General features: G+C 42.2%; 2 protein-coding genes across 3 annotated transcripts in view; one reads left to right on the top strand and one right to left on the bottom strand.

The window, feature by feature from the left end:
• The window catches only part of MINDY2 (MINDY lysine 48 deubiquitinase 2), a 30,973-nt gene extending 24,852 nt beyond the window's left edge, over nucleotides 1-6,121 (bottom strand). The window contains exon 1 of one of the 2 annotated variants that reach the window (XM_027736940.2): nucleotides 5,421-6,121. In XM_027736940.2, coding sequence (XP_027592741.1) covers nucleotides 5,421-6,068 — 648 coding nt within the window. In that variant the 5' untranslated portion in view covers nucleotides 6,069-6,121. The remainder of the gene's footprint in view (nucleotides 1-5,420) is intronic. The other variant, XM_027736941.2, reaches the window with a different exon arrangement.
• Nucleotides 6,122-7,675: 1,554 nt separating this feature from the next.
• Nucleotides 7,676-24,340, top strand: part of ADAM10 (ADAM metallopeptidase domain 10) — a 44,628-nt gene continuing 27,963 nt past the window's right edge. Inside the window, exons 1-2 of the mRNA XM_027736961.2 lie at nucleotides 7,676-7,963; nucleotides 15,790-15,940. Coding sequence (XP_027592762.1) covers nucleotides 7,909-7,963; nucleotides 15,790-15,940 — 206 coding nt within the window. The 5' untranslated portion in view covers nucleotides 7,676-7,908. The remainder of the gene's footprint in view (nucleotides 7,964-15,789; nucleotides 15,941-24,340) is intronic.

The raw sequence follows: 24,340 nt of genomic DNA, 5'->3' as shown, positions 1-24,340 counted from the left end.
TGGGACCACAAACAGCACAGATGTGCCAGGATAACAGGAAGGAAAATGAGCAGGAAGGAAAACTGGCTAACGACTGGAATTCTGCCTCACAACTGTAATGCTAAGAATTTACTTTTTTCCCGCAGAACCAAAGCGAAGTGGTTTCACTCGTATCTGCAGGATCTCTCTCAAAGTTGGATATTTTAACAAGCCAGTCTCAAAATTAACTGCTTGATTAAATGCTAAACAAAGTTAATTGCTTATTTCATGGCATAATTTCAGGGCTGGCATGTGTCATGGGACCTTGATCACACCTTTAAAGTGGGTTAATGGGGTTTCCACACAGTTTTAAGTACTTCTGAACAGAGCTGACTTAAGGATATAGAGAGAACATGACATTTCCCAACTGTTCAGAGCTTCACTGGGAGCACTTAGACTACAGGAAGCGTACAGTGAAGTGGAAATGGGAAAGAAAAACACCTTAAAACTCATGAGAGAGTGAAAAATCATAGAGAACCACAATAATTCTCCAGACAACAGAAAAAAAACAATGTAAGCAACAGTAGTGAAAGCTGCTGTTGTCCATAATCTATTATTTTGAGGGGCACATTTTCTCAATAGGTTTCAATGTTCAGTTGCTAGACTTTACATTAATTTCACATTGTAGGAAAAATGAATTTCCTCAATTCCCACCCATTTCCTGTATCCCTCTACTGCAGCTTCCTGGTCTTTTGCCCTGATGTCTCTTCCTAACTCTAGTTACTCTTCACTTCCCACACTCAGGAGTGGGAATCTTAATCCTCCTCACCCACCTACCATGTGACATACAGCTGAGACACCTTTTTAATCAAAAGACAAGACTGGTAAACAAATTTTCATTTGGAACAGATTGTCTAATACAACTTGTACAGTTTCTAGGAACTAGACTACAAACCCAAAATCTATGTAATACTGATTTTCCCCTACATTCTCCCAAATTTCAAAAGGGCTTAAAAAAAAAATTAAGTGATATAATCCTGCACAGAAGATAACACTTCCAAAAATACTACGGATGTAGAAAGGGACCAAGCAAACTTCTAACGGCTTATATAATAAGCCTTATGTGAGACTTATATTGTAGTCTCAAAACATGTTTATCTAAAACATGCAACTCCTCTGAATTCAGTGTTCCAGGAGAGGTAAGGAAAGCAGCCTTGGCAAAAATACAATTAATACTCTCTGCAAATATGCACCCCCTGCCTTGCAGGAACAGCTTCATAAACTTGTCACACGACAGCCTGCCAGTGTGTGCTGCCGCTGACATCCTGAACGCTCCACTCCGCCAGGTTTCCTCCAGCCCCTCAGAGCAGGTTTCCTGTTCTGGAGAAGGCACAGCTCCAGTCCTACTGATTTGTGGGCTCAGCTCATCCCACAGATGCCGGGAGGAGGCTGCCAAGGCCCCTTCTGAGCATCCATCAGCAGCTCACCGGCAGCTCCTCCGGAGCCTGGGCCAGCCCATGCGAGCAATCTGTGCAAACCGAGGCCATCCGGAGCTCCAGCCCAGGAACCAGAGCGAGCAGATCACGTGTGAAGGGCCAGTGCCAGACCTCAGAGCAGGCACCACCACTGCAGGCTCCGACACATGAAGTGGATATCAGCAGGAGCACACTGTACTTCAGCTCCTCTGAAAAGAGGCCATTTTTATGAGAACCTGAAACTATAGGTTTCCAACCAGAATTTTTTACTGCACCTCGGTTTGGATACACTTAAGCGCGAGTGGTTATATAACATTTACTTACATAATTGTTACAATCGCCTAAATAGGTAATTCATACAGTTCCAAAAGTTACCAAAATTGTAGTAGAACTTGGCACGTAGGGAACACAGCTCCTCCCATTTGTTGAGAGGACTGTGATAGAAAAAAACTTTCAAACACACTGTCAAATATGCTACTGGCGTTATTCTCCTACATAAGGACAAGACAGTCCATACGCACTCACTTCTCAAGACAGTATTAATATTATTTATATTTGAATTGCATTGCATTTTCCCTTTGGTTTATTTTATGTTTAAAAATGATTTGTTTCTCTCTTCCCTAGACATTTCAGATATGTAATTCCTGTGCAACGTGTTAAGTTTCACAGAGTTCCTCAGCTACATGATGTCACATTCTACCTAAGAAGCACAGAGTGGAATCACACAGCACCCTTATTAAGCTTTTAGCATCTGATGATTGCCATGGAGTACATCCTGAGAAGGGCTACCCCCACACAAACTTACAGCTTAAAGCAGTGCCAGGAGTTACCAGAAAATGTTGCATGAACTACACCTAAAAAAATCACAAAAAGCACTTTAAAAAGGTTTTTCATTGCTAGGCTCAACTACATAGCACACCACAGGCCTGAGCAAAAACTGAGCAGTCTCCAGATTTAAATCAGCTAAAAAACAGTGTGCTACGCTACTCCGCATCAGAGGAGACAACTCATGCTTGTATATACATTTTAAAATGTTTGTTTCAATACTCTACTTCTGCTTTCATTTCCATCACACCAGTCTAAAAGGTTACCACGCTGTTTTGCACAACACCTACTCTACTAAGTTGGTATCATACTGCTTTTGTTTTCTTCTTACTTAGAGCAGAGGAGTTCTGCTACGGAAGTGTTACAGAAATGTCCTTCTATCTCCTACAGGCTGAACGACAAGTTACACAGGCAGGCTACAAAAACACTTCAAAAGAAAAGCAATTTCACAATTTTAATATTTAAAAGTATAGCTTCTGCAATCTACCACCTCCAAGTTTTACGTACCCTTTGAAAGTAGTGGATAAAAGAAAGGTAGCAGTTTTATCACAAGTTTAGTTCCAAAACCTGGTGTTATCAAAAAGGAATTTGAACAGTCCCAGTGGGTGCTGCTATTTCAGAATTTCCAAAAACCCCACTGCCAAACCAGTATTGCACTGATATTATCTGAGACCACACCTCCCCACAGGATGACCAGAACTCTCAACCTTGTCAGGACAGAGTTCTGAGAAGGAAAGATGATGGCTGATATAGGGAAGAGAGCCCAAAGCATAACTGTTTAACTTGTTACTCCCTGTTGTGATTCCATTTCCCCTCCTCACCTCTTCCTTATTGCATTTTCTCCCCTTACACACAGCTTCTTTTCACTTAACATATCCTATCATATTCTCACTCTGCTTTTGCCTACTTCCATCTTTTGGTCTGCTTCCTTGTTCCCAAATTATAGTGTTCATCTTGGTTCAAGAGGAGCAAGAAGAAGGTGGATGTCCATCCTCAGCCTTTGTATGTAGTGAGCTACTGCCAGTGACTACAGATGAGCTGCCAATAAGCCTGACACCCTGTCAACAGAGTTCTTGACTATAAACGGGGCAAAAAAGGCTAATTTCGAGAGGCACTGACTAGGAAAAATCGATTATAAGCAAGGACAATACATGACCAACTATCAGGAAACCCCTCAAGCCTATAAATAATAAGTCATGTGATTATGGTTTCACCAGTTTAGCTGCCTGTCTGCAACTCATGTAAATTCTGCTGAGGTTTTACACAAACGGACAGAACTATAGAAAACCCTTCCTGTAATCCTAGCAATAAGAAGCAGTAGGGCACTCCCAAGAGGCATTTTGTTTTTCACTTATTTATAAAACTGGATATTGCCTTAATTCTCACTAAGGTAGTATTTGATCAAAGCAGGATGTGAGTTAAAATACTGGATGGAGGGCAGCAGAAGGAGCATTCAAGGAGGCAAAGGAAGAATGCTAAGGAACAAAACCTCCAAAAACTTAAATTCAAGCAACAGGACCAGTGCTGTCCCATTTACATGCTTTAATTAAATCAAAGAATAAAAAGGAAAATCCTGCCACCACACAAAATGGTAAGAAATGGTAAGTTCTTTGAGGCCCTCCAGTCACCCCTAGGAATTAAAGAGGGAGCACAGAAAGTGAGTGTTTAATACCGAAGTCATGACAACCATCACACCCTCCTGAGGATGGCAGAACCTACAGAAAGTCACACACAACTTCCCTGTAGTGCCTTCACTGATGCTTAAATATTAAGTCACTGTACCCCCAGTTTTCCTCCTGCTGTATGAGCTATTCTGCTCAGGAAAATGTGCAGAAACTAACTCAATCAAGAGCATTAATCTTTTGGAAAGTTACCTGCCTCTAAACACATTTCTTCTTGTAACGTTATTTCCGGTTTGACCTTTTCCTAAGACACCTGTTATACAGGTGAACAACCTTCTACTCCTCCAATACCAAATTTCTTCCCCTGGCTACTACAACATAAAAGCTATTCCCATAAAGCTTTCCTATTCTATGACTCCACTTCATCAGCCCCCAACCTTCTGAGGCTGAATTGCCAGCATTTCCTGAAAACTGCCCCTCATCCTGGTTTTGCAGGGCACACAACCTCATAGCTCTTCTCCAACAGATATCCTTTTCACATCTACATGTTAATAACTATACTATATCTTACATTTTAATTGCTTAAAAGATAAAAAAAATTACCTTAAGACTACAGGAAGTCCACATCCACAATGGCTACTGACCACAAAAACTTCCAAGTCTCAAAGCTGTACTTGATCACTACCTGATTTACTCATTAATTTAAATACAATCTATGCTGCATAACTGTACAAATGTATCCCTTTTATTCAGGCAGTTACTTGTACAAATCTGTCTTTGGTGCAATTCTGCATTTCGTACAACTCTGCATACACTTCACTATATGAAACTAACCTATTTTCTAAAAATATCACCTATGTTTTCAGAGCTCTAAATAGTAACGTGTACTTACTAGGAACCTGCACATATCTGCAAACCATATACTGCTCAGTTTAGGAAGCATCATCTGAATTTTTATTTCTGTTTTAAGACAGCAACAAAGTAAGTCTATATATGACAGCAGCATCTAAATAGTAAAAGCAATAGACTGCAAGCTAGTATTTATTTTTCAAGTTCTACATGTGAGACGTACTTAACAGCCAAAATAAAGCTGCATGTTCTTGAAAGAATCATGGGATGGTTTGGGTTGGAAGAGACCCTAAAGATCACCTAGTTCCAACACCTGTAGTCATGGACAGGGACACCTTCCACCAGACCAGGTTGCTCAGAGCCCCGTCCAACACGGCCTTGAACACTTCCAGGGATGGGGCAGCCACAGCTTCTGTGGGCAACGTGTGCCAGGGCCTCCCCACCCTCGCAGTAAACGATTTCTCCTTAACATTTATTCTAACGCTGCCCTACTTCGGTTTGAAGCCATTCCCTCTCGTCCTATCGCCACACGCCCTTGCCAGAAGTCCCTCTCCAGCCTTCTCGATGACGTCGTTGTCCCAAACAACACCAAGTGTCCCGGCTGCGCTCCCGCCGCGCTGGCTCCGCTGCCCCGAGCGCTCCCGCCCGGCCCGGCCCGGCCCCGCCACGGCACCCGCCCGCCCGCCGGTACCTTCCAGGCCAGGAGCAGCACGTTCATGATGGCCAGCAACGGGCAGGGGCCGTTCTCGTTCTGGGTGATGACGGGCGTGTTCTCCTCCTTCCAGCGCACCCACTTGATGTGATAGACCGACTGCCCCGGGAAGCGCTCCTTGGAGGCGGACAGGAGCTGCGAGCCCGCCGCCGGCCTGTCCCCTTCGGGCTCCGCCGCCGGGCCCCCCGAGGAGGCCCCGGCCACCACCGCCTCGTCGGCGTCGCTGTTGAGCTCGGAGCTGCTCGGGCAGCAGGAGTGCAGGTTGGAGAAGGACTCCAGCGAGTCCAGGCTGCGGGACTCCTCCCCCGGCGGGCTGGGAGCGCCGCTGCTCCCGGAGCCGGCTCCCGCGGGACCGCTCTCCGAGCCGGGCGCCGTCCCGGGGCTCTCGGGCACCGCCAGCCCCGCGCCGTCCTCCGCGGCCCGGGCGGGGGACGCGGTGTGAGCGGCCGCGGCGGGAGCGGGGGCCGGCGGAGGGGAAGGGCTGCGCCGCCCGCCGCCCTCCTCGGCCTCCCCGCAGCCGCCCTCGCCGCCCGCCGCCGCCTCTCCCAGGCGGAGCCGGCCGGCAGCGCCCCCGCCGCCCGTCTGCAGCGAGCCCGGGGGCGGCGGGGGCTGCGCCAGGCTCTCCATGCCCGGCCCGGCCGCTCCGCTCTCTATCGGCACCGCAGCGGCTGCGCCTCCGCGCGCAGCGCCCGCGACGCCATCACAGCGGCAGCGCCGGCCCCGCCCCGCCGGGACGTGAGGGAGGGACGGGGGGAGCGGCCGCGGGTCACGGCGGGGCCCGCGCGGGGAACGCGGAGGGCAGGGCGGGGAGCAGGTGAGTGCGGCCCTGCCGGGGGGGTTCGGGGCTTCCCGCTGTACCATAAAAAATGCGGTTTTGGTGAGTGTGATAGGTAAGTTGGGAGATTGAACAGACGGCTTGAAAGGGGGGAAGATTAGGTTACGTGTTAGGAAGAGGGTTTTTTCCTGTGAGGGTGGGGAGGCCCTGGCACAGTTTGCCCAGAGAAGTTGTGGCTGCCCCATCCCTGGCAGTGCTCACAGCCGGGTGGGATAAGGCCTTGAGCAGCCTGGTCTGGTGGGAGATGTCCCTTCCCATGGCAGGGGCCTGGGACTGGATGATCTTTAAGGTCCATTCCAACCCCTTGACATTTTATGATTCTATGACTGAAGAACTAATGTGGATGTATTACTCAGACTTTACGCTGATGATCCTCTCCTCTGCCTGTGTAGAAACCTTCAGCTTTTAATCACAAATTCTAAATACAGCCTTGGGACGATAAGAATTTATCCTCCCTTTTTTATTCTCTAATTTGGGCTTTGTAAACACTTCTGCAGCCTTACCTGAAGTACGTTCACTGTAATTTTATTTTCTATGTACGTTTATATAACAGCTTTTCTCACTCTAACAGTGTTAGGGGGGAAGGTTTTTTATTCTGACGTGGCAGTAGGTGTGGAAAAGCACAAACAGAAGGGGCTGACAGTAAACTAAGAAACTTGTCACAAACCCTAATGTAAAAAATAAAATTTTGAGATGGCACAGTTGATATAAGAATTATCACGTGGACAAAGAGATGGAACATTTTGTCCGGATGGGTCACATCTGTATTTCCATGGGAGGGTTCTCCTGCACAGCTGAGTTAATGAAGGCTGTTCAGGACAGTCTCAAAATGACAAGTCCCCGTTCAGTGGGGACACTGCAACACCTGACATCACATCGGGAGAAGTCAGGGAGCTAAAATAAAACTCTAAAAGTAAGTAAATTAGTTTCTGCGACGAAAAAAACATGTATCTGGTAAGCGGGTTAAGGAAACCGGAATAAAACGCTAAATTAATTTCTGCAAAGAAAAACGTGTATGTGGTAAGGGGATAAAGGAAACCAAAATAAACCGCTAAAATCAAATTGGTTTCTGCAAGGAAACCCACGTGTACGTGGTCAGGGGGATAAAGGAGACCGGCCCGTGCGATGTGTTTACACTTTAAAAGGACCCAAATTCCCCGGCCCGGGGCGCGGCGGAAGCGGCCGCGGAGGCCCCGCCCCTCCAGGAGGCGTGTCCTTTCGGGGCGGGATGGGCGTGTCCCGTGGCCCCGCCCCTTTCCGGGCCCCGGCCCCTCCCTGCGCGCGCGGGGGGCGGGGCGAGCCGCGCGCTCTGGGCGTGTCCCGCGGCCCCGCCCCGCCGGCCGCGTCGGGCGCGCGCGCGGGCGGAGGGAGCGGGGCGGGAGCGGGAGCGCGGGGAGCGGAGCGGAACGAGCGGGGGCAGCGCCGCCGGGAGAGAGTCGCCCAGCGCAGCCCGACCCGGCCCAGCACAGCCCGCCCGATTCGCGGCCGACCCGTGGGCGGGAACAGTCCTCCGGAGCGGCGGGGGACAAAGCGGAGGGAGGTGCCCGGCTCGCCCCTCCCCATCCCGGCGCCGGCTGGGGCGGATGTGCCGTGGGTAGGCGGCGGCGGCGGCGGGGCCTGCGGCCGGCGGAGATGGATCTGGCGGGGACGATAATCCTGCTGTGCTCTTGCGCGGCGGGCGCCGGAGGTGAGGAGCCGCCCGGCCTCGCGGGGCCCTGGCTCGGGGCCGTCTCCCTTCCTCCCTCCCTCCTTTATTCCTTCGCTCCCTTCCTCGCCCCGCTCTCCGGGGCCGGGGGCGGCGGGCCCCGCTGTCCGGGGCGTCCCGGCGGCAGGGCCGCGGCTGGGCCGGGCTGTCCCCGCTCCGCCCGCCGCTCATCCCGCCCGGGCCGCGCCGCGGGGCCCGCCCGGCGCCCCCGGCCCTGCCCCGGGACCTTCCCCGCCGGGCACCGGGGCACCGCTCCCTTTCCTCTCTCCTCTGTTCTCCTCTCTCCCCCGAACCCTTCTCCCTACGGCCCTCGGCGGTGCTTTCCCTGCCCGGCTGTGCTTCCCTCCCCCGGGACTCTCCGCACAGTCCCGGTGGCCGCTACCCGGTCCCTTCCCGGCGGCTGCTTCCCTGTCCCCGACACCAGGAAGCTCGGGCGGGAGGAAAGTTCGGCTTCGGGAAAAACCCCGGCTCGTCTTTTATTTCCTTAAGTGTGGTCATGCCTTCGGCGAGCGTCCCCCCTCTCCCAGGCCGGAGGGAAGCACGGCTGTGTCTGTGGGGGACGTGTAACTGTCTCGTTATCCCGTTATCCCGTTGTGAATTGTTTTCCAGCTTTCGGGAGCCGGGAGGGTGGTTTCTCCGCCGCGCCTGGTAATGTTTAATTGGTCAAGTCAAGGCAGGGAAATAGTTTCGGTTTTGTACAAAGAACAGACATTGGAAAGGGTGGACTTGCGAGGGTGTTTCTAGAGAAGTATGGGTGGAACAGCTGGTAAAGATCGACTTCCTCTGTTTCGTTTGGCACCTCTCCGGTTTATCTGGGCTCTGCATCTGTGCACATCGAGAGTACACTTAACAAAGAAACTAACCCTGCATCCTGGTCTTTTACAAGTTCTCAAAAAGTAGCATTAAAGGATAAGAAAACTCCAGTAAGTTGTGCTTGTGGCTAAGCCGTGGGATAAAAAGCGAGGTGATGTACATGGTCAGAAGCCATCCCGTTATTTGTATTAGGGGTGGTTACACAAAAGGCTGAGTTTTCCTTCATAAATTCTTGTAAACTATTGAAATATTTCAGTCTTAATTATTGGCATACTTTCAAGGCCTCTTTGTTTTCTGAACTAAACGGTGCTGGCACAGAATTGATTTGAAATGATTCATTAACCAGTTGTGAGGGTTGTTTCTACTGTTCAATTCTAGGCAGGCAGTTATGCCTTAAAATCGTAGTAAACATCTAAAGTACAGTCTTCTGGATATACAGAAGAAAGTTCATGGGGGGTATTTTACTTTAGAAATTCCTGTTAATTTTTTTCTCTGAGGGAAGAATGGGCACCTTCGACATTTCTGGGCGTTAGGACGCACACCTCACTAGCAGGTAACAAAAGTACATGCCTTCTGGTGTTAGTAACGCAGGTAAATCTTTAAAGAAAGATTAATAATGCTGGGTAGAAATCTAGACATAATAGCCAATACACATCTCCAAAATATCCTAGGGAACTTTTTTGGTAAAAGTCTAAACATAATTATGAAAGATTTAACATAATTCTATATTAAATTAAAATGGCTTTTTAAGATTAGAATGGTCTATTTTATCTGTGTACACATTTCTAGAGTTTCTTAATACTGTAAATGTTTTTACTTGCTGGAAAATAAAGTTCTTCATTTGCATACCTTTCTTCTAGGCAGGCATTAATATCTGTTTAGAAAGGGCAAGTTCATGATTCGTTACAAAATTACTGTGAGAGCAGTACAAACTGGAAAGAACTGAAAAAAACCCAACAATTTACCTGTTTTGTTTGGGTGTGGTGCATCTTGAAGCTAAGTTATACTTGTCTGTAAAGTTGTCTAATTTTAAGCCGTGTAGGTATTAAATAGTACTAATTTTCAAAATTTCATTAGTCTGCACTTTTTAAAAAATTGCTTTTTAGTGTGTCGAGTCTAAGATTGGAATATTTTTATGGGATACCTGAGTTTGAACTCTTTCAGAATTACACAAGGCTTTGTGCCTGGATACCTTGCAGGCACAGTGCATACTTTATTGTAATAGTCTTTAGATATAAAGGTATAGATTAACAGAACCAGCTGTAACTTCAGCTCACAGTTAGGTATGAATCACAAAATCAACAATTAAAATAAGGTGCAGCATAACTTGGATAGCTTATTTGGGGAGAAAGGTTAGTGAAATCTCTTGGTTTTGTTTGAAAACAATATTTTCTGTTGTAGTTTATATTGTTCTTAAAATTATGTGAGGGGAATGTAATCAAAAGCAATCACAAATGAAATGTGCTGCAATGTCTGTCTTAGGCTGCTTTGTAGCTTTTTGAATGTTATGTATGTATGGTTAAAACAGAGAAGTTGTCAGAAACTTGGCCTAATGGGCCCAGAAACATGATTGATCCGGTTTTGGCATTAGATCGCTTTTAGGGCTCTCTTAGAAGTCTTTTTCTTTGATTCCACTGCATAAAAATCACCTTCATAAAACCAGTGGTCCAGTAGGTCCGTTTGAATGCAGTTGACCAGTATAAGAAGGAAAAGCCACACTATTTACTTTGCTTTGGTTTTGTCAGTAATAGGGGAAAGGTAGAATTTAGCTTCTAGTATATGGTGTCTACTCGAGATAAGATATATGTACCTTGAATTTTAAGAATTGTTGTGTAAAAGTTGAATATCAGTGTTTTCTCCAATACCCTTCAAATTGCTTGGCTTAAGGGATCTTTTAATCATTTTGATGTGTATAAAGTGGTACTTAATTTGGGCAACATTATTGGCAACTTTCAGTAGCATGCTTTGTTGCATGTGATGGAGATGCATGCAGGTATATTAACCATTACTTAATTATCCATATATAATTATGTTCTTAAAAGAACGGAAATAACTAATAAAACCTCTCCTTCTACCCGAGGGTCATTAAAAAAAGGGAAAGGGAAATAGAAAACACAAAAGGGAACTACTGAGAGCTAAAAAAACCCCGTCATTGCAAATTTATGATAAATAGCTTGTTTTCGCTGGTACCACACACTCTTCTGTGTTGCTAGGACTTCTGAGTTGTGTCTTAGTGTCTGGTGCTGCTGGATACTGAACTATGTATTTCCCAGTGAGGACGAGAGAAATTCTGTTTTATTCTGGACACATGGGGGAGTTGTGGGAAGGCATTTATGAGCTATCAGCATCTGAGTGATTTAGTTTGCATCCTTACTATAAATTGAGAAGAACACGAGGCTTCATTAACATGGCAGCACTCAGCCTCCAGCATTTATTTGGGGTTTAAAATAAAAACATTATGAATTTTATATGTCTGGGGGAGACAGTGTCTAGTAAAGACAGCTGTCAGATGGTTGTTTCAGAAATGCCTGTGGTAATTAAAAGTAAATAAAATCAGGTGTTTAGATAATAACTTCGAAATACTGTTGCCCAAAAGCCTCAGGCTGCAGTTTATTTATACTTTTAAAAGATCCAAAGGTTCAGTCGTGCAGTGTGGCAGAGCCACTGTACTGAGTTACTGCTGTCTGGTGGTCCTGCCCTGGCCATGCTTTCCCACCTCTCCTCCTGGCATGAGGAGCCAATTCAAAGACAAGAAATTATCGTTTTCCACCAGATGTGAGACTTCTGCTGTTTATTGTGCAGACCCAGCCTGGTGGGGAAGAAGAGCTGGGACTTGAACAGGGTGGAGAGGAAGAAGGTAAAAAAAAGCAGCAGACATCTGCTTACACTGCTGGTGCTGTACTGTCAAACCATGCCCTAAGTGTGAGCTTTCAGTGAAGGGAAATGATCCCGGCTTGACTTCTTGGTTACATGTTTTTCTTTCACCAAAAATTAACTTGACCAGAAGAGAGAGAACATTTTTCAACTGAATCAGTTTTAGTGCCAATGCAAGGGAAGAATAGAAACGGCGTAGATGTGAAAGGGCAGCAGGGCCTTGCCCTTCTGCTGCAGTTATGAAACTACAGTCTGGAGAAATTCTTCAATGAAGTTCAAGTCAGGAGGTTTATGGTTGGATTTCTGGCTTGCTGTACACTTAAGCACAGGTGTGCTAAATCTGAATGCATTGTGCACTCTTTAATGTCCCATGTAAAGGAAGTATTTTTTAAGATACGTAACCTCTACATTGAAAACAACTTGATGTAAATCTTGCTTTGATTACCTTAATTAAAATTATAATAATAATTCTCTACAAGATATTTATCATATGCTGGCATTTCAAATCTGCAAATCAGTGATGATGCTTGCAGTTAAAAGACTTGTCTGGTGAGTTGACTGCTGAACAATTTCTGATACTCTATCAAGCCATATTCTGTGCTTTTTTTTCCCCCCACTAACAAACTTGAGTTGTGTTTGAACTACTTGCATTTATCATACGAGTCTAAATCTGAGTGATTTAATGTAAACTTCACCTTTTAGAACAGTGCATGCTTGATTTATCCTTATATGAGAAGTTAAATGTTGTAATCTTTTACACACACACATACATATATATATAAAATTAATAGATGTTTATGTTTACATTGGTAAGCTTTCAGTACTGTTTATTACTAGTCATCTTTTTGGGCATGGAGTTGGCTTCTATGAGGATTTCCTCCATAATCTTCCCAGATACTGAGATTATTCTGACCTGTAGATCTCCAGGCCCTCCCCCTTGAAGATGGGGATGACATTTGTCTTCTGGTTATCAGGAACTCCCCTCCATCACAGTAACATTTCAAAACACCTGTTGCATGTAGATGCTCAGGGTGTGCCAGGAAGCTTATAGCTAAAATGACATGGATGATAGATTTTACCCTTTGCATAAGCTCAGTCAGAAGGTGAGAATATGTGCCTCAGACTCTGTGCCTGTCCAGTGGGATTTGTGTTTGTTCAGAACAACAACTGTAGATACCTTTCTTCACAGCTCTCTAGGGATACTGAGGAGTTGTATATCCTCATACACAAAAATCTTTCACAGGGACTGTCACATTGAGATGTTTGCCTAAATGCTCTGCCTGATTCTGTTTAAAGTCGTTCCTGGTGTTTAGTTCTAAGCCCATGAGAATAAAGCTTCATTCCTGAAGGGAATTTGTCATAGGAAATGCCACATCTAGTTTAGCAACTCTTTAGAAGACTATACTGTCAGGTTCAAAAGCCATCCAGTTGTCACTCTCAGTGTCTGTATCCTAAAAGGTTTCTGTCTGCTGGCTTAGTGTTTAGATGAAGGGTAATGTTGGCTTATTCCACTAGATTGCCTGGAAAGGCATCATGCTGTCTTTGGTTGGTTGATGACAACATGACACATGGAATTTGTAGAGCTGTTCCCTTAAACTACGTTTAGATGTTCATGGTTTGGTGTTTCTTCCTGGGATAGACTTCTTCCTTTTTCATACAGAATCTTCTAATCGCAGGAGCTGGAGCAAGAGTTGTACCTGCCTCGTGCAGCTCAGCGAAGTCTTCTTTGCAGTGTAATAAACTTTTACCACAGGATTCTGTAGACTCCTGTGTTACCAAGGTTGAGCTACTTATTAAGCTTCCTTTGTGAGGAAGATAATCCTTTTTGATAAGTAGCTGGCTTTATTAAAAGGAGATTATGTATCAGTTGCAGACTTTGAACGCTGTAGCAACATTAATGTTATAGCTACTTCTGGAAGTGAAAGTAAGTTGAAGCCTTGATTCCAACCCTGTCTGGCTTTTGGAAAAGCCGTGATACTGTAGGTGTTAAGAGCCTGCTCTGGTTAAGCAAGAAGAGAGCAGCAAGAGTGTTTGTGTTAAGTGTTTGCTAGGAGAGTACTCAAAACATGAGGAGTTCTTTAAGTTTTGGAGAAAGGGAAAAGAAGTAGCATTGTTTCCCTGTGTGATCACAGAAAGTGTATACTTTTTTTGTTAAGAAAAAAAGGGTTTTGCTAAAAACCCTCTCTGCTTTTGCTTGACAGAGAGAACAGTTATAAGACTTTCTAATGTCAATAGTCTTTTGCTGTCCTGTCACAGTAGTTAGCACTTAAAAACTATTCTTTGTGACTCCGTTAAATGCAGTCTCTCATCTTTCCACATGGTCATGAGACTTTGATCAGGTCCCAAGTGTTATTGGGTTTTCAGTAAGTTGTCACACTTCAAAACTTTTTTTTGGGTGCCTAAAGTTGTTTAAAGTGTATCTTGCAATACTGAGAAGAAAAATAGTCTGTAGCAAATTAAAGGAGTGCATTATTAAAAGCTTCCTACCACAGAAAAGTTAAAGTTGATTCTGGAGCACAGAAGTTTACATGTTCTGCAGCATACTAACTCCTTAGATTTGATCAAGTTCTTCAAACAAGTTATTAATGTTGTATTCTAGATTTAGGTTCATTTAACAGTTAAAAATTTAAGTCTTAGCTTACATCAGTTAATTTTGAAGCTTGTTTGCTTTAATGTTGACACTTTTGGGTCATATACCTGGAATTGGAAAGCATGTATCTGTAGTCAGGCTCACATATCTGTGCATGGTCTCAGGCTTATCTGGTTTGGTTTATAGAAGTTCTTGGGCTACAGGAGGTATTTATGCTTCATTTTGTGGAATTATGTTGGAAGTAATTAGAGAAACATCGGACAAGGACAACATCTTGCATCCTCAAAATTCCTTCTGGTTACTGAGACTTTGCAATGATCCTGTGTCTTATTTGGATTAGAATTCATATAACTTGCTTGAATAACACATTTTAGATGTTTAAGACACCTGAGACACACTTTCTTTTCTGGAAAGCTGGATGAGAATGGACTCGTATTTTGAGACTAAGAATGAGAGAAAATTAGGATGACGTTTTGTTAGTGGACTGTATTTGCAGTTAACGATGAAGAGTCAACATTTGCAGAAGCCTATGGTACTGTGGGGAAATTTGAGTGTGATTTATCTGCAGTATAGCATTACTTGAATTTTAAAAAGATATGGCAGTATCATCTTGTGCACATTGCTGCTAAATGCAAGCATTGCATTTGGAAGTATTAATTTACTTAGTTGTTTTTTAAATATCTGAAGAAAAATATCGTCTGTAGTCTCTGAGAACTCTCACATATAGGTTGGTCTGAGATTAAACTGATTATGATATAGCCTTTTTTTTTTCTTGGAGAATTCAGAGTTCTTGTGGTTTTCTCCACAAGTTGTATTTTGGGTTTTTGGGGGTTAGTCAGTGCCTCTGGTCAGTTCTGCATGTCTCTTCCTCCATCAGGATAGGAGTTTCCTATTATGAACTCTTAATGTGAGTGATAAATATTATCCTAGAAGGAAATGTCCAAAACAGACTGAAGTGAATCTACATCTCTGGAGATACATTTTAATAAGACTTTTCTGTGTGGCAGAGCATTCCATGTGATAGAAAATGTATTGCTACGTGGCACGGCTTGCTCTTAATTTTCCTGGATATTTCAAATGGAGAATATAAACATTCTGAGCAGATATTGTGTCATGACTGTAGAGTGAAGTAAGCAGAATTCTGGGGGGCCAGAAGAAAGATGTTCAGCTGTTGTACTTCTCATTTTGAATCAGGAGTTCGTTTCTGTAACATTTCTCAAGCATTCCTGTCCAGAGTGATGTAGTTTGCTTTGTGGGGTAGTTTTGGAGTAAATGAACTACACTTGTTTTGATTGAAATTCAAGTGGAAGATGCCTTCCAAAGTCCACCTGATGCACTTGTAACTGCAGATGTGCATCCAGTCTGTGAGACTGGAGTAGAATGAATCTGAAGTGTACAAAGGAGAAAAAAAGCTAAAATGGATATAACATGGAACTTGGGTCTTCATCACCCACTGTTTTGCCACAGTAGTGTGGTTATAACCTTAGTAATTTTTCAGATATGCTAAACCTTACTTGTGTCTCTCTTTCAGGCCAGTATGGAAATCCTCTAAATAAGTACATTAGACATTATGAAGGCTTGTCCTATGATGTGGATTTGTTACACCAAAAACACCAGCGTGCCAAAAGAGCAGTAACCCACGAAGAGCAGTTCTTGCGCCTGGATTTTCACGCTCATGGAAGGTTAGTGAGATTTCAAAAGGTGTTTGTTTTAAATATTTTATTCATATTGTTTTAATTATAGTGAAATGTAAAGGGTGAAATAGAGTCATCAAAGTAACATTAGCTAGAATACACTGAATTGCAGTTCACAGTTTCTGTGGAGTACTTACTCTCATGTCCAGTATAAGTATGAAATTGTTTGTAATCACTCATTTGGACTTCTGGTGGTAACTGTTAAAGCACTTTGAAGCCTAAACAATGGAATCATACTGGGAACAGAATGGTAGTTAATTCTGAGTTTATAATGCAGCTTTGGTATTTTTATTTTTTAATTTTTTTTTCCAAAAATTATACCCAACAGCCTGAGGAGATTTAATTGAGAAAAAGTAGAAGTTCAAATTGCATTTGAAACTACAAAATAGGCCAAAACCCCTGTTCTGTGTGTACTGGTGTTATCTGATTTTTTTGTGCTATTGTGGAATTTAGTGATTATTTGACGTGGGGAAAGACAATTGGTGTTAGAAGACTTTCTTTGCCTTCAATTAAACATATAAGATCCAGTACAAAAGTTAGATATTCAGTGTGACCAACTGTGTATATTTTGTAGGTTTCACTTAGGAAGATCCCTTTGTAATTTAGAATTGCCTGCTTTTTGTATAACTGAGGAGAAACAGAAGAATGTTAAAGTATTTTTGTCTGTATCTTTGTTTCATTGACTCCCTCCTTTGCAGCACCACTGTCTTAATATATTTTAGGACTGTGCAATGCCCTTGGTTTTCTAGTTATTTTGGTTACAATTTAAGTATTTAGAACTTCATAAATAGTTGTTAGCCATATGTAGAAACATAGGCAGTTTGACAGAGCAGATGTAAAACCAGGTCTCCTGAATGTGCTTGGAATATTGTTTTATGATTAAGTGTTTTGCTTCTGTGCCAGCTTGTAATTTCTTCAGGGAATGAAGTGTTGTTACTGGAGGTTTATGATGTAATGACTGAATTTCAGTACCTCCTCCCAGAAGGTTAGCATTAGGGTGGTATTTCTAGCTGCTGTAAGACTGCAACCCAAATCATAAATTTGAAGCCCTGTCCTTAAAACCATGTTTTTGTGTGTGATTTTTAGTCTACAGAATTTTATTGTATAAAGAAGAGTCATATTGCTGCCATCTCTGCTGTAACTTCACAGGCAGTCTCTAGTCTACCCTATTAAATTGTTCTAATAAACAAGACTGCAGAGTGGAAATGCTTCAGAGGCTCCTCACAGTGGAAACCTCTCCACTTTTAGATCTCCAGCAAGGCTGCAAGACAGTGAAGTTAAGTTTCAGTCTAATGCTGCCACTTTTAAGCTGCAGGCTGGTGGTTAATTCAGGCTTACCAAAGTGTGCACTACTGCAGAGAGGAACAGGCCTGACTGCATTCCCAGCATCAGCCTTGTGCTAGCACTGCTAGTCTTAAAGCCATGCAAGGAACAGGGACTGGGAACTAATCCAGCTGAAAATTATTTGGAAAAAAAAAATCAGTATGACTTGAAGGGGTGATACAAGGAGGATGAGGCCGTTCTTTCTGGGAGCAGTCCACATTTCAGTCCACTGGAGAGGGTTCATCTTGTCATTGGTAAAGATCCCATGATAATCTTCTGTAAAAGAGAGCTCTTAGTTTAACCACTGTGTTCTATCTGTGGTGTTAAGGTGGGGTGAAAATCCTTATTGCATAAAAATGGTGCTGCACCCATGATAACGAGGTCTAAAAAATTTCCCCTCTTCCTTCACAGATCTCAGTGGCACCAGACCTTAGACAATCAGGTTTATATTTTGGTAACAGCTGCTATTACTCATGAAGCGTTGATATTTACGTGGAATTGATTCTAAATCCCCGTGCTCTGAGGCACAAATCCATCATTAACTGAGGAGGCTGATTGGAAACTGATTGTAAGGTCAGGCTGCTCCATAATTTAGGATTTTGGTAGTTTCCTGCGACACATCTGATGTTTTCTGCCAAAGAGAGGGTAGGGCAGGCTGTAAATTTAGTCCAGAAGTTCCTGTTAATCAGTTTGGGTGTCTTCTTACAAAATATTTTCGTTTTGCTTTAAATATGAATTAAGAAGGATCAAGTGAATTGTGTTTTACTTCGTAGAGCCTGTTTGTTAGCTTAGAAGGTGTGTAGCAGTGTATAAATAAGATTGGCTTTCTGCAGTTGCAGCTAGTTTATTGTGAATAACTGATTTATGTCATCACTTGTGGCAAAATTAAAACCTTGCTATCAAGTACTCTAATTACTTTGTGTGAAGGTAGGAAATAAGGCTTTTGCAAAATATTTTAACCATTTAGATACAGGCTATGGACTCTGTGCTGTGTTATTTAAATACAGGTAATGAAACTTGAAGGCACTCTGTCAACATGAGGTTTGAGATTCTGAAAACTTACACCTGATTTTTTTGAATGGCCTTATACCAAAACTTTAAGCTGGTTTACTGGCACCCAGCTGTCCAACTTTCATCTCCTTAACTTAATAAAGATACTAAGCAGCTGCTACTTACGGGTACTGAAATTATAGTCTTGTGTTTTGATTTGGGTTCTGATGAAATAGCTGCCTTTTGTAGCCAGGAAGGCAATGGAGAAGCTGTCCCAATATTTCCTGCCAGCAGCACGTGGAGCTGGCTGGGCTGCAGCAGTTCTTACACTGTGTCTCTGGGGCCAGTTGGAACCCTCAAAACTTAATCTTTCTGTGTGTGCCAGAGGATGCACCGACTGGTCATGGGGCCAGTCAAGATGGGAAAGTGATTTGACTGCTTATTTTTCAGCCAGATGAATTCATCCTTCCGTTCAGCATATAGGCAAACGTGCTGTAAGAAAAAAGAGAGCAGAACTAAGCAGCAGAGGTGAGAGGGAGGATGCAACACCAACCTTTCAAGTGGCACTGCTGGCATATCCAGATTAGCATCTATCAAACTTAGTTTCATTGTCCAGAAAAAGGCTGGCAGCTACGAGTATTTTAGGATTGTATAAGTAGCATCTGTCCTTTTCAGTAGACTGTTTAGATTTAAGAACTGTATCTCATAGTGCCCTTTTGTTGAAAAAGGAAGAAATAGATCACAATTTAAAATATTATATATTTATACCAAGTTAAAACGACCATTTAATCATTATAGTTTAATTGACTGAAAACAGAGTTAAACACTACATAGATATACTTTTTTTCCAATAATGAAATAGATTCTGAAATGATGGAATTAAACCCAAAGGTACCCTTTTTCACACTAGACCTGGTAATTCTACAAGTGGATGTCTAATTTGTCATCACTAAGAAATGCTGCTTTATTTAACCTTCATCTGAAAGTCAGGTGTCACACAATATACAGAAATTTTTCAGAATTGTTGTTTGGTGATATAAAATACAACTTGTTATGCAGCTGTAATGAACGAGACTGAACCAGCTACACTATTCAATGCTAAAACACCAATGTCCTTAATAGGACAGTTAAGATTGCTGAAACTAAACTGTAGATACTTACAGTTCTTTTGAATAATAAACCATGTAGTTTAGATTAGTTGGCATTACTGTTTCACCAGTGGTGTAAAATGTGCTCATTTCTAAAATGCTTCAGGTTGAAAGGAATATGAAAATTTAAAACCATCCTGGCTATGTGTCATAGCTCTTCCACCTGCCAGTTTATATTGAGTGTTTTAGTGTGAGTTAATTTAAGGTGCCCTTTGAGTCCAGGAGAGGCTCACACAAAGTTAATGAATGCACAGTGTTAATACCAGGAACTCGGTTAATATAAAGTAGTTTTTGAACCCACCCCCCACACCCCACAAAAAACCCAAAAAACAACTACCCCAAAAGCAAAACACAGCACAGACAACTCCCCCCCAAAAATACATATATTGATTCATAGAAGAGCAATGCCTTTGGCACCAGCTTGAGATGCAGTGAAGCAATTTAATACGGAGTAACTTTCTTTTGTGTCTCAGGGTAATGTCAGTGTTTTGAAAAGGAAGTTGAGACATGACTAAAACTGATTTTGTATTTTATTCTCATTTATGACTTAGTCACAAAATGTGTGCTTGGACTTGGTCACTTACTGGAGATGACCCTTCCCAGGCAGAGAAGCTAGAATAAACATTTGCAATATATTAATTGTAGAATGTCTTAAACTGTATTCTTCTGAACTCTAGTAAGTCAGAAAAATGCCAAATACTTCAGAGTGATTTCATTCTGAGGACAGAACTTGAAAAACTTGGATGACATCTGATGTTCTAACTACATTTTTTTACCTAATGACGAAACAGTGAATTCCTGAGACCCTGATGCATTTGGAAACAGGGAAAAAAAGTATATCTATGTAGTGTTTAACTCTATTTTCAGTCAACTTTTTATTCAATGCTTTCCTAATAGCGTATGCTTTCTAATTTTTTGCCTGATTTGCCCTGTTAATTGTCCATCCACACCCACTTATGCTCCTTGTGGATTAGTTGATGACTCTTGCTTGGGAAAGTTGCCCACACAACTTGAGTACACAGTTGAATTTTCAAGTGGTACTTGAACACATGATAACACTGCTTATTACTAAATTAAAGATATACTGAGAACTTCTTTCAGATCTCTTGCAATTTAGCTGCATTTTTCCATCCTATTTTACCTAAAATTTTATTTTTAAAAAAATACTGTACATTTTAAAGTTCAGACATGTTTGCTGGAATATATGGTCTATACGTGATCCATATATAATCGGAAAACTGTGGACCACTAAATTTCAGAGTTTTTAATTGAGGGGTTTTGTTTATTCTCGGTTCTGTAGTAATCTGTAATGCTTCTTATTGCCTTCATAATTCAGAGCTGTTAAATGTTTGTGTTTAAATAAGATGGTTGTTGGCTGTATCTCAGTAGGTTATGAAAGCAAAGGAAGATACCTGCACAGAAATAGTATTTGATAAGTTGGATTTTAAAGGTGACATTCTGAGCATCCTGCCATGCTGAGATGGACTGAAGTAACTGAGCTGGTTACTCTTGGGTTGAAGAGGACTTCATGTTGTCAAGTTTAAGGTTTTATTAAACACTAGTTGCTCTTTTTATGGCATTTAATTAAAGGGCTTTTTAAATTGTGCATACATTATAGTGCTCAATTCCTGAACTGACTCTGTCTTCTATGTTCCATGAGCCTGTCTGAACCTAAAGCAAATTCAATATTACTGGACTAATCTGAAAGTATGTGTTGTGTCTCTTCCAGTTCCATGTGCACTTTAACACACTCCTAAACAGACTAACTCCTTAAATAGGTTGGTTTAGTGGTCATCAAATAAGACTGACTGGTTGGCTTTTGTGAACTTAGGAGATTTATTTTCATGAATTTTACCTAGTGGATTTTTTGCAGGGTTCACTTACTGCAATTCATTTTAGGCTGTCCTGAATTTAAAAAGAGAAAAATAGATCTCTTTAGTTCTTGCTATAGTGTTTTCAGAGTTATTAACTGCTCTGTGACAATTCTTCAATTGTTACCTATCTATTGTACTTTTAAAGTTATATACCTTGACAAATAACTTGCCAGGCAAGAGACCTGTGAATTAGGTCTCACTTTCTACACTTGTTTTGTCAAAAAAAACCCCAAACCCAAACAAAATCTCACCAAAACTAAACCCACCCTATGTTGGTGCTTGTAGGTAAAGTAGTTTTATCTTGCAGAGAACTGGGAAACAGGGATCTGAGTTCTCTACACGTTTTTTAAATGACATGAAACTAAAAAATTTTAGAGGCTGGATCTGTAGGTGAGATGTTTTGCATTTTATGAGTTTAAATATGACTGTATTTAAATGTGTTGTGTCTCTTCCAGGATTATGTGTAGCCCTCAGGAGAAAAGGCATTTGGTGTTTTACTTGGGTGTGTGTAGGAAACACCTGGTATGGTGGTGTTGGACTGGTGAGACAGCCCAGCTGAGGTGCAGGGTTTCCAGCTGTACTGCTAAAATTGGTATTAATGGTTTACAGCTTTACTCCTTGGCCAGCAAACTTTAGTAGACATAACCTTACTCTCAAAAAGCCATATTCTTAAAATGAAGTGCGGTGTATTATCAGCTAGCAAGTTTCTCTTCTATGTCTTTTCTTGTTTCACTAAGAAAGCTTCTTTCTAAACTACTTTTGTAGTTTAAATTCATGTGGTAACTTCATTTGTGATTTATTCTAGTACATCTTTACCCGTTTTCTTTTTTTGATTTCTTGTTTTTGTTAGAACGTGGCACTGCATGTAAATGGTCAACTTTATGTAAATACAAATGCAAAGATTCTCTTCAATAAACAGGAAATGGAGTGATAGAACCTGCACTGAACTTCCCAAAGAAGTTTTACTGAAGGGGGAAAAAACCCTTAACCTTGAGTAAAGACTATTCTGCCTTTAAAATCTGTACAACATTCTCTTCAGGACAGAGAGATATTTGACTGACTTTCTCAGAGTGTAAATTAGCCAACGTGTAGCTACTTGTGATCCTCCTTGGGTGGTTTGTGTTATCTCAGCTAGCTGATGTGTTTGCAGCTGTGTATATCAAGAATAATGAATGGCAAATGGCTTGGGATGAAGGCTGTAACTTCAGTTGTAGTGTTCTGGAATACCAAGCTTAGCAAGTCTGACTTCTGAAAGTCAGGAAAGAAATCTCTGAATAACCACAAGTGTCATCCTAGAGGTGTCAGTGGTAAAAAAACATAAGCTGCCAGTGTTCCAGCTGGGATTGCTGGGTGTGTTAAAACGCTGCAGAGATTGGGTTTTAGATAAAGACTTAATAGAGGATGATTCTATGTGCATCTAGACAGGTAAAAGAAAGAATGATACACCTGGAGACCCTATCATGTGCTGTTTCAGAGATAGGTTTTCTTTACTTACTGTAGGTAGCAGGACCATGGGAATTATCAGTTAAGTGATGGAGTATGCTGTGTGGGTTTAATAGTAGGTTAAAACAGTGTAAAAAAATATCCATGTGTGATGATTCTGTAGGCTTGTGGGTAGTATAAACCCATTATTAGGTTGTTAAGCTGCTTTCTACTTAATATAGTTCAGAGCTGGAATGAGTCTGAGAGTCTTGTGGGAACTGAGTTTAGATTGTGGGATGCCTGATGTGGAAGCAGTTAGAAAGAACAGCTCAAGTTATTATCCCCTTCCATTTGTAGACCCCCTCTCATTTTTCAGAGAAGAGAGTCTTTTGAGTTCTTACATAAAAAAGTAAGGATAAAAGACTTGCACCTCAAGCAGAACAGTATCTTCTAGATCCTGACCTGTGAGGAGGCTCATGGAAGCACAGCTGCAAGGATTTTTCTGATTCCTACTGAGAAGAAAAGAGTGTGAACCTAAATGGACTCTCCTTGTGCTCAAGTCCCATACCATACTGCTGCCAAACCATCACCTGTTTCCTTTTCCCAGCCACTTCTTCCAGCTGTGGACTAACTCCTCCATCTCCTTCTTGCCTTTTTTTTCTTTTTATCCTTTTTCTTTATTCCACAACCTCCTCTGGTCACTGAGTGATTCTGCCTCTCAGCCTGACACTGGTTACAGCAGTTTGACTGAGAAAAGACAGAAAAGGCAAACACCAAGTGCCCTTTTGTGCACCACTGGTAGTGGCTTTTTCTGCCAGTTTTGGGAAGGTCTGCAGACTTGTTACCAGTTCGACATTCCATTGTGGTGAAATGGAATAGTAGATTAGGCACGTTAAGCCTTAATGTGTGTTTTACCAAGTGCTGTCAATATGTAAACGGCCTTTTCTTTGTTTTTTTTCTTTTAAAATGCTTTCTCTGATTAGAGCTTAGGATTGATGTAACTCAAGCCCACGGGAAAGCACAGGGGTTTAGCTCAGTGTGGTGCTCTCAACTAAATTTTTTCTTTAATTATGACTTGAGTTGGTGTGTTACAGACTTTTTAAATCTGAGATAATCTCCCTGAGGTAAACTAGAGAGAAATAAAAACCTACCTCTTGATAGTCTTCAGGGTACTGTCATTAATGAATAAGATGTAGTTTATTATCAAAGCAGATTATATAACTATATATATATATATATAACAGTTTTAACAAAATTCTATCCTCAACCAAATGAGCAACCATTTAGTAACTAAGTAATGGCTTGTTACTGTATCAGGTTTCAGATATCTGTAAGATAAAAGCAGTAACAAATAAGCAAGGTCAAAACTTTGTCTGAATTGATTTAATTCTGTTGTATAGAATCACTGCTGCTGGGAAATGTGGTCTGCAAGGGAGTAAGTGTGCAAATAAAAGAGGCATTATTTTTCTGAAATTAGTTAATCTCCTGCCTGGTGTGTAGCCAGGCCAGGGAATTGCTTAGTTTACACTGAGAACTCAGTGCGTGCTGTAGAAATAGTAATTACTAAAAGGCTTATTTGAAGCTTTTTATTTCTTCCACTGTGGCAACTTTAGAAAGCATATTCAGGAATG

Source organism: Pipra filicauda, unplaced genomic scaffold (assembly GCF_003945595.2).
Source record: "Pipra filicauda isolate LSUMZ 115617 unplaced genomic scaffold, ASM394559v2 scaffold7_size6619720_pilon, whole genome shotgun sequence".
In the NCBI taxonomy this organism is placed as follows: Eukaryota; Metazoa; Chordata; class Aves; order Passeriformes; family Pipridae; genus Pipra; species Pipra filicauda.
Note: the sequence above shows the minus strand (reverse complement) of the source record. Positions and strands in the feature narration are given on the sequence as shown.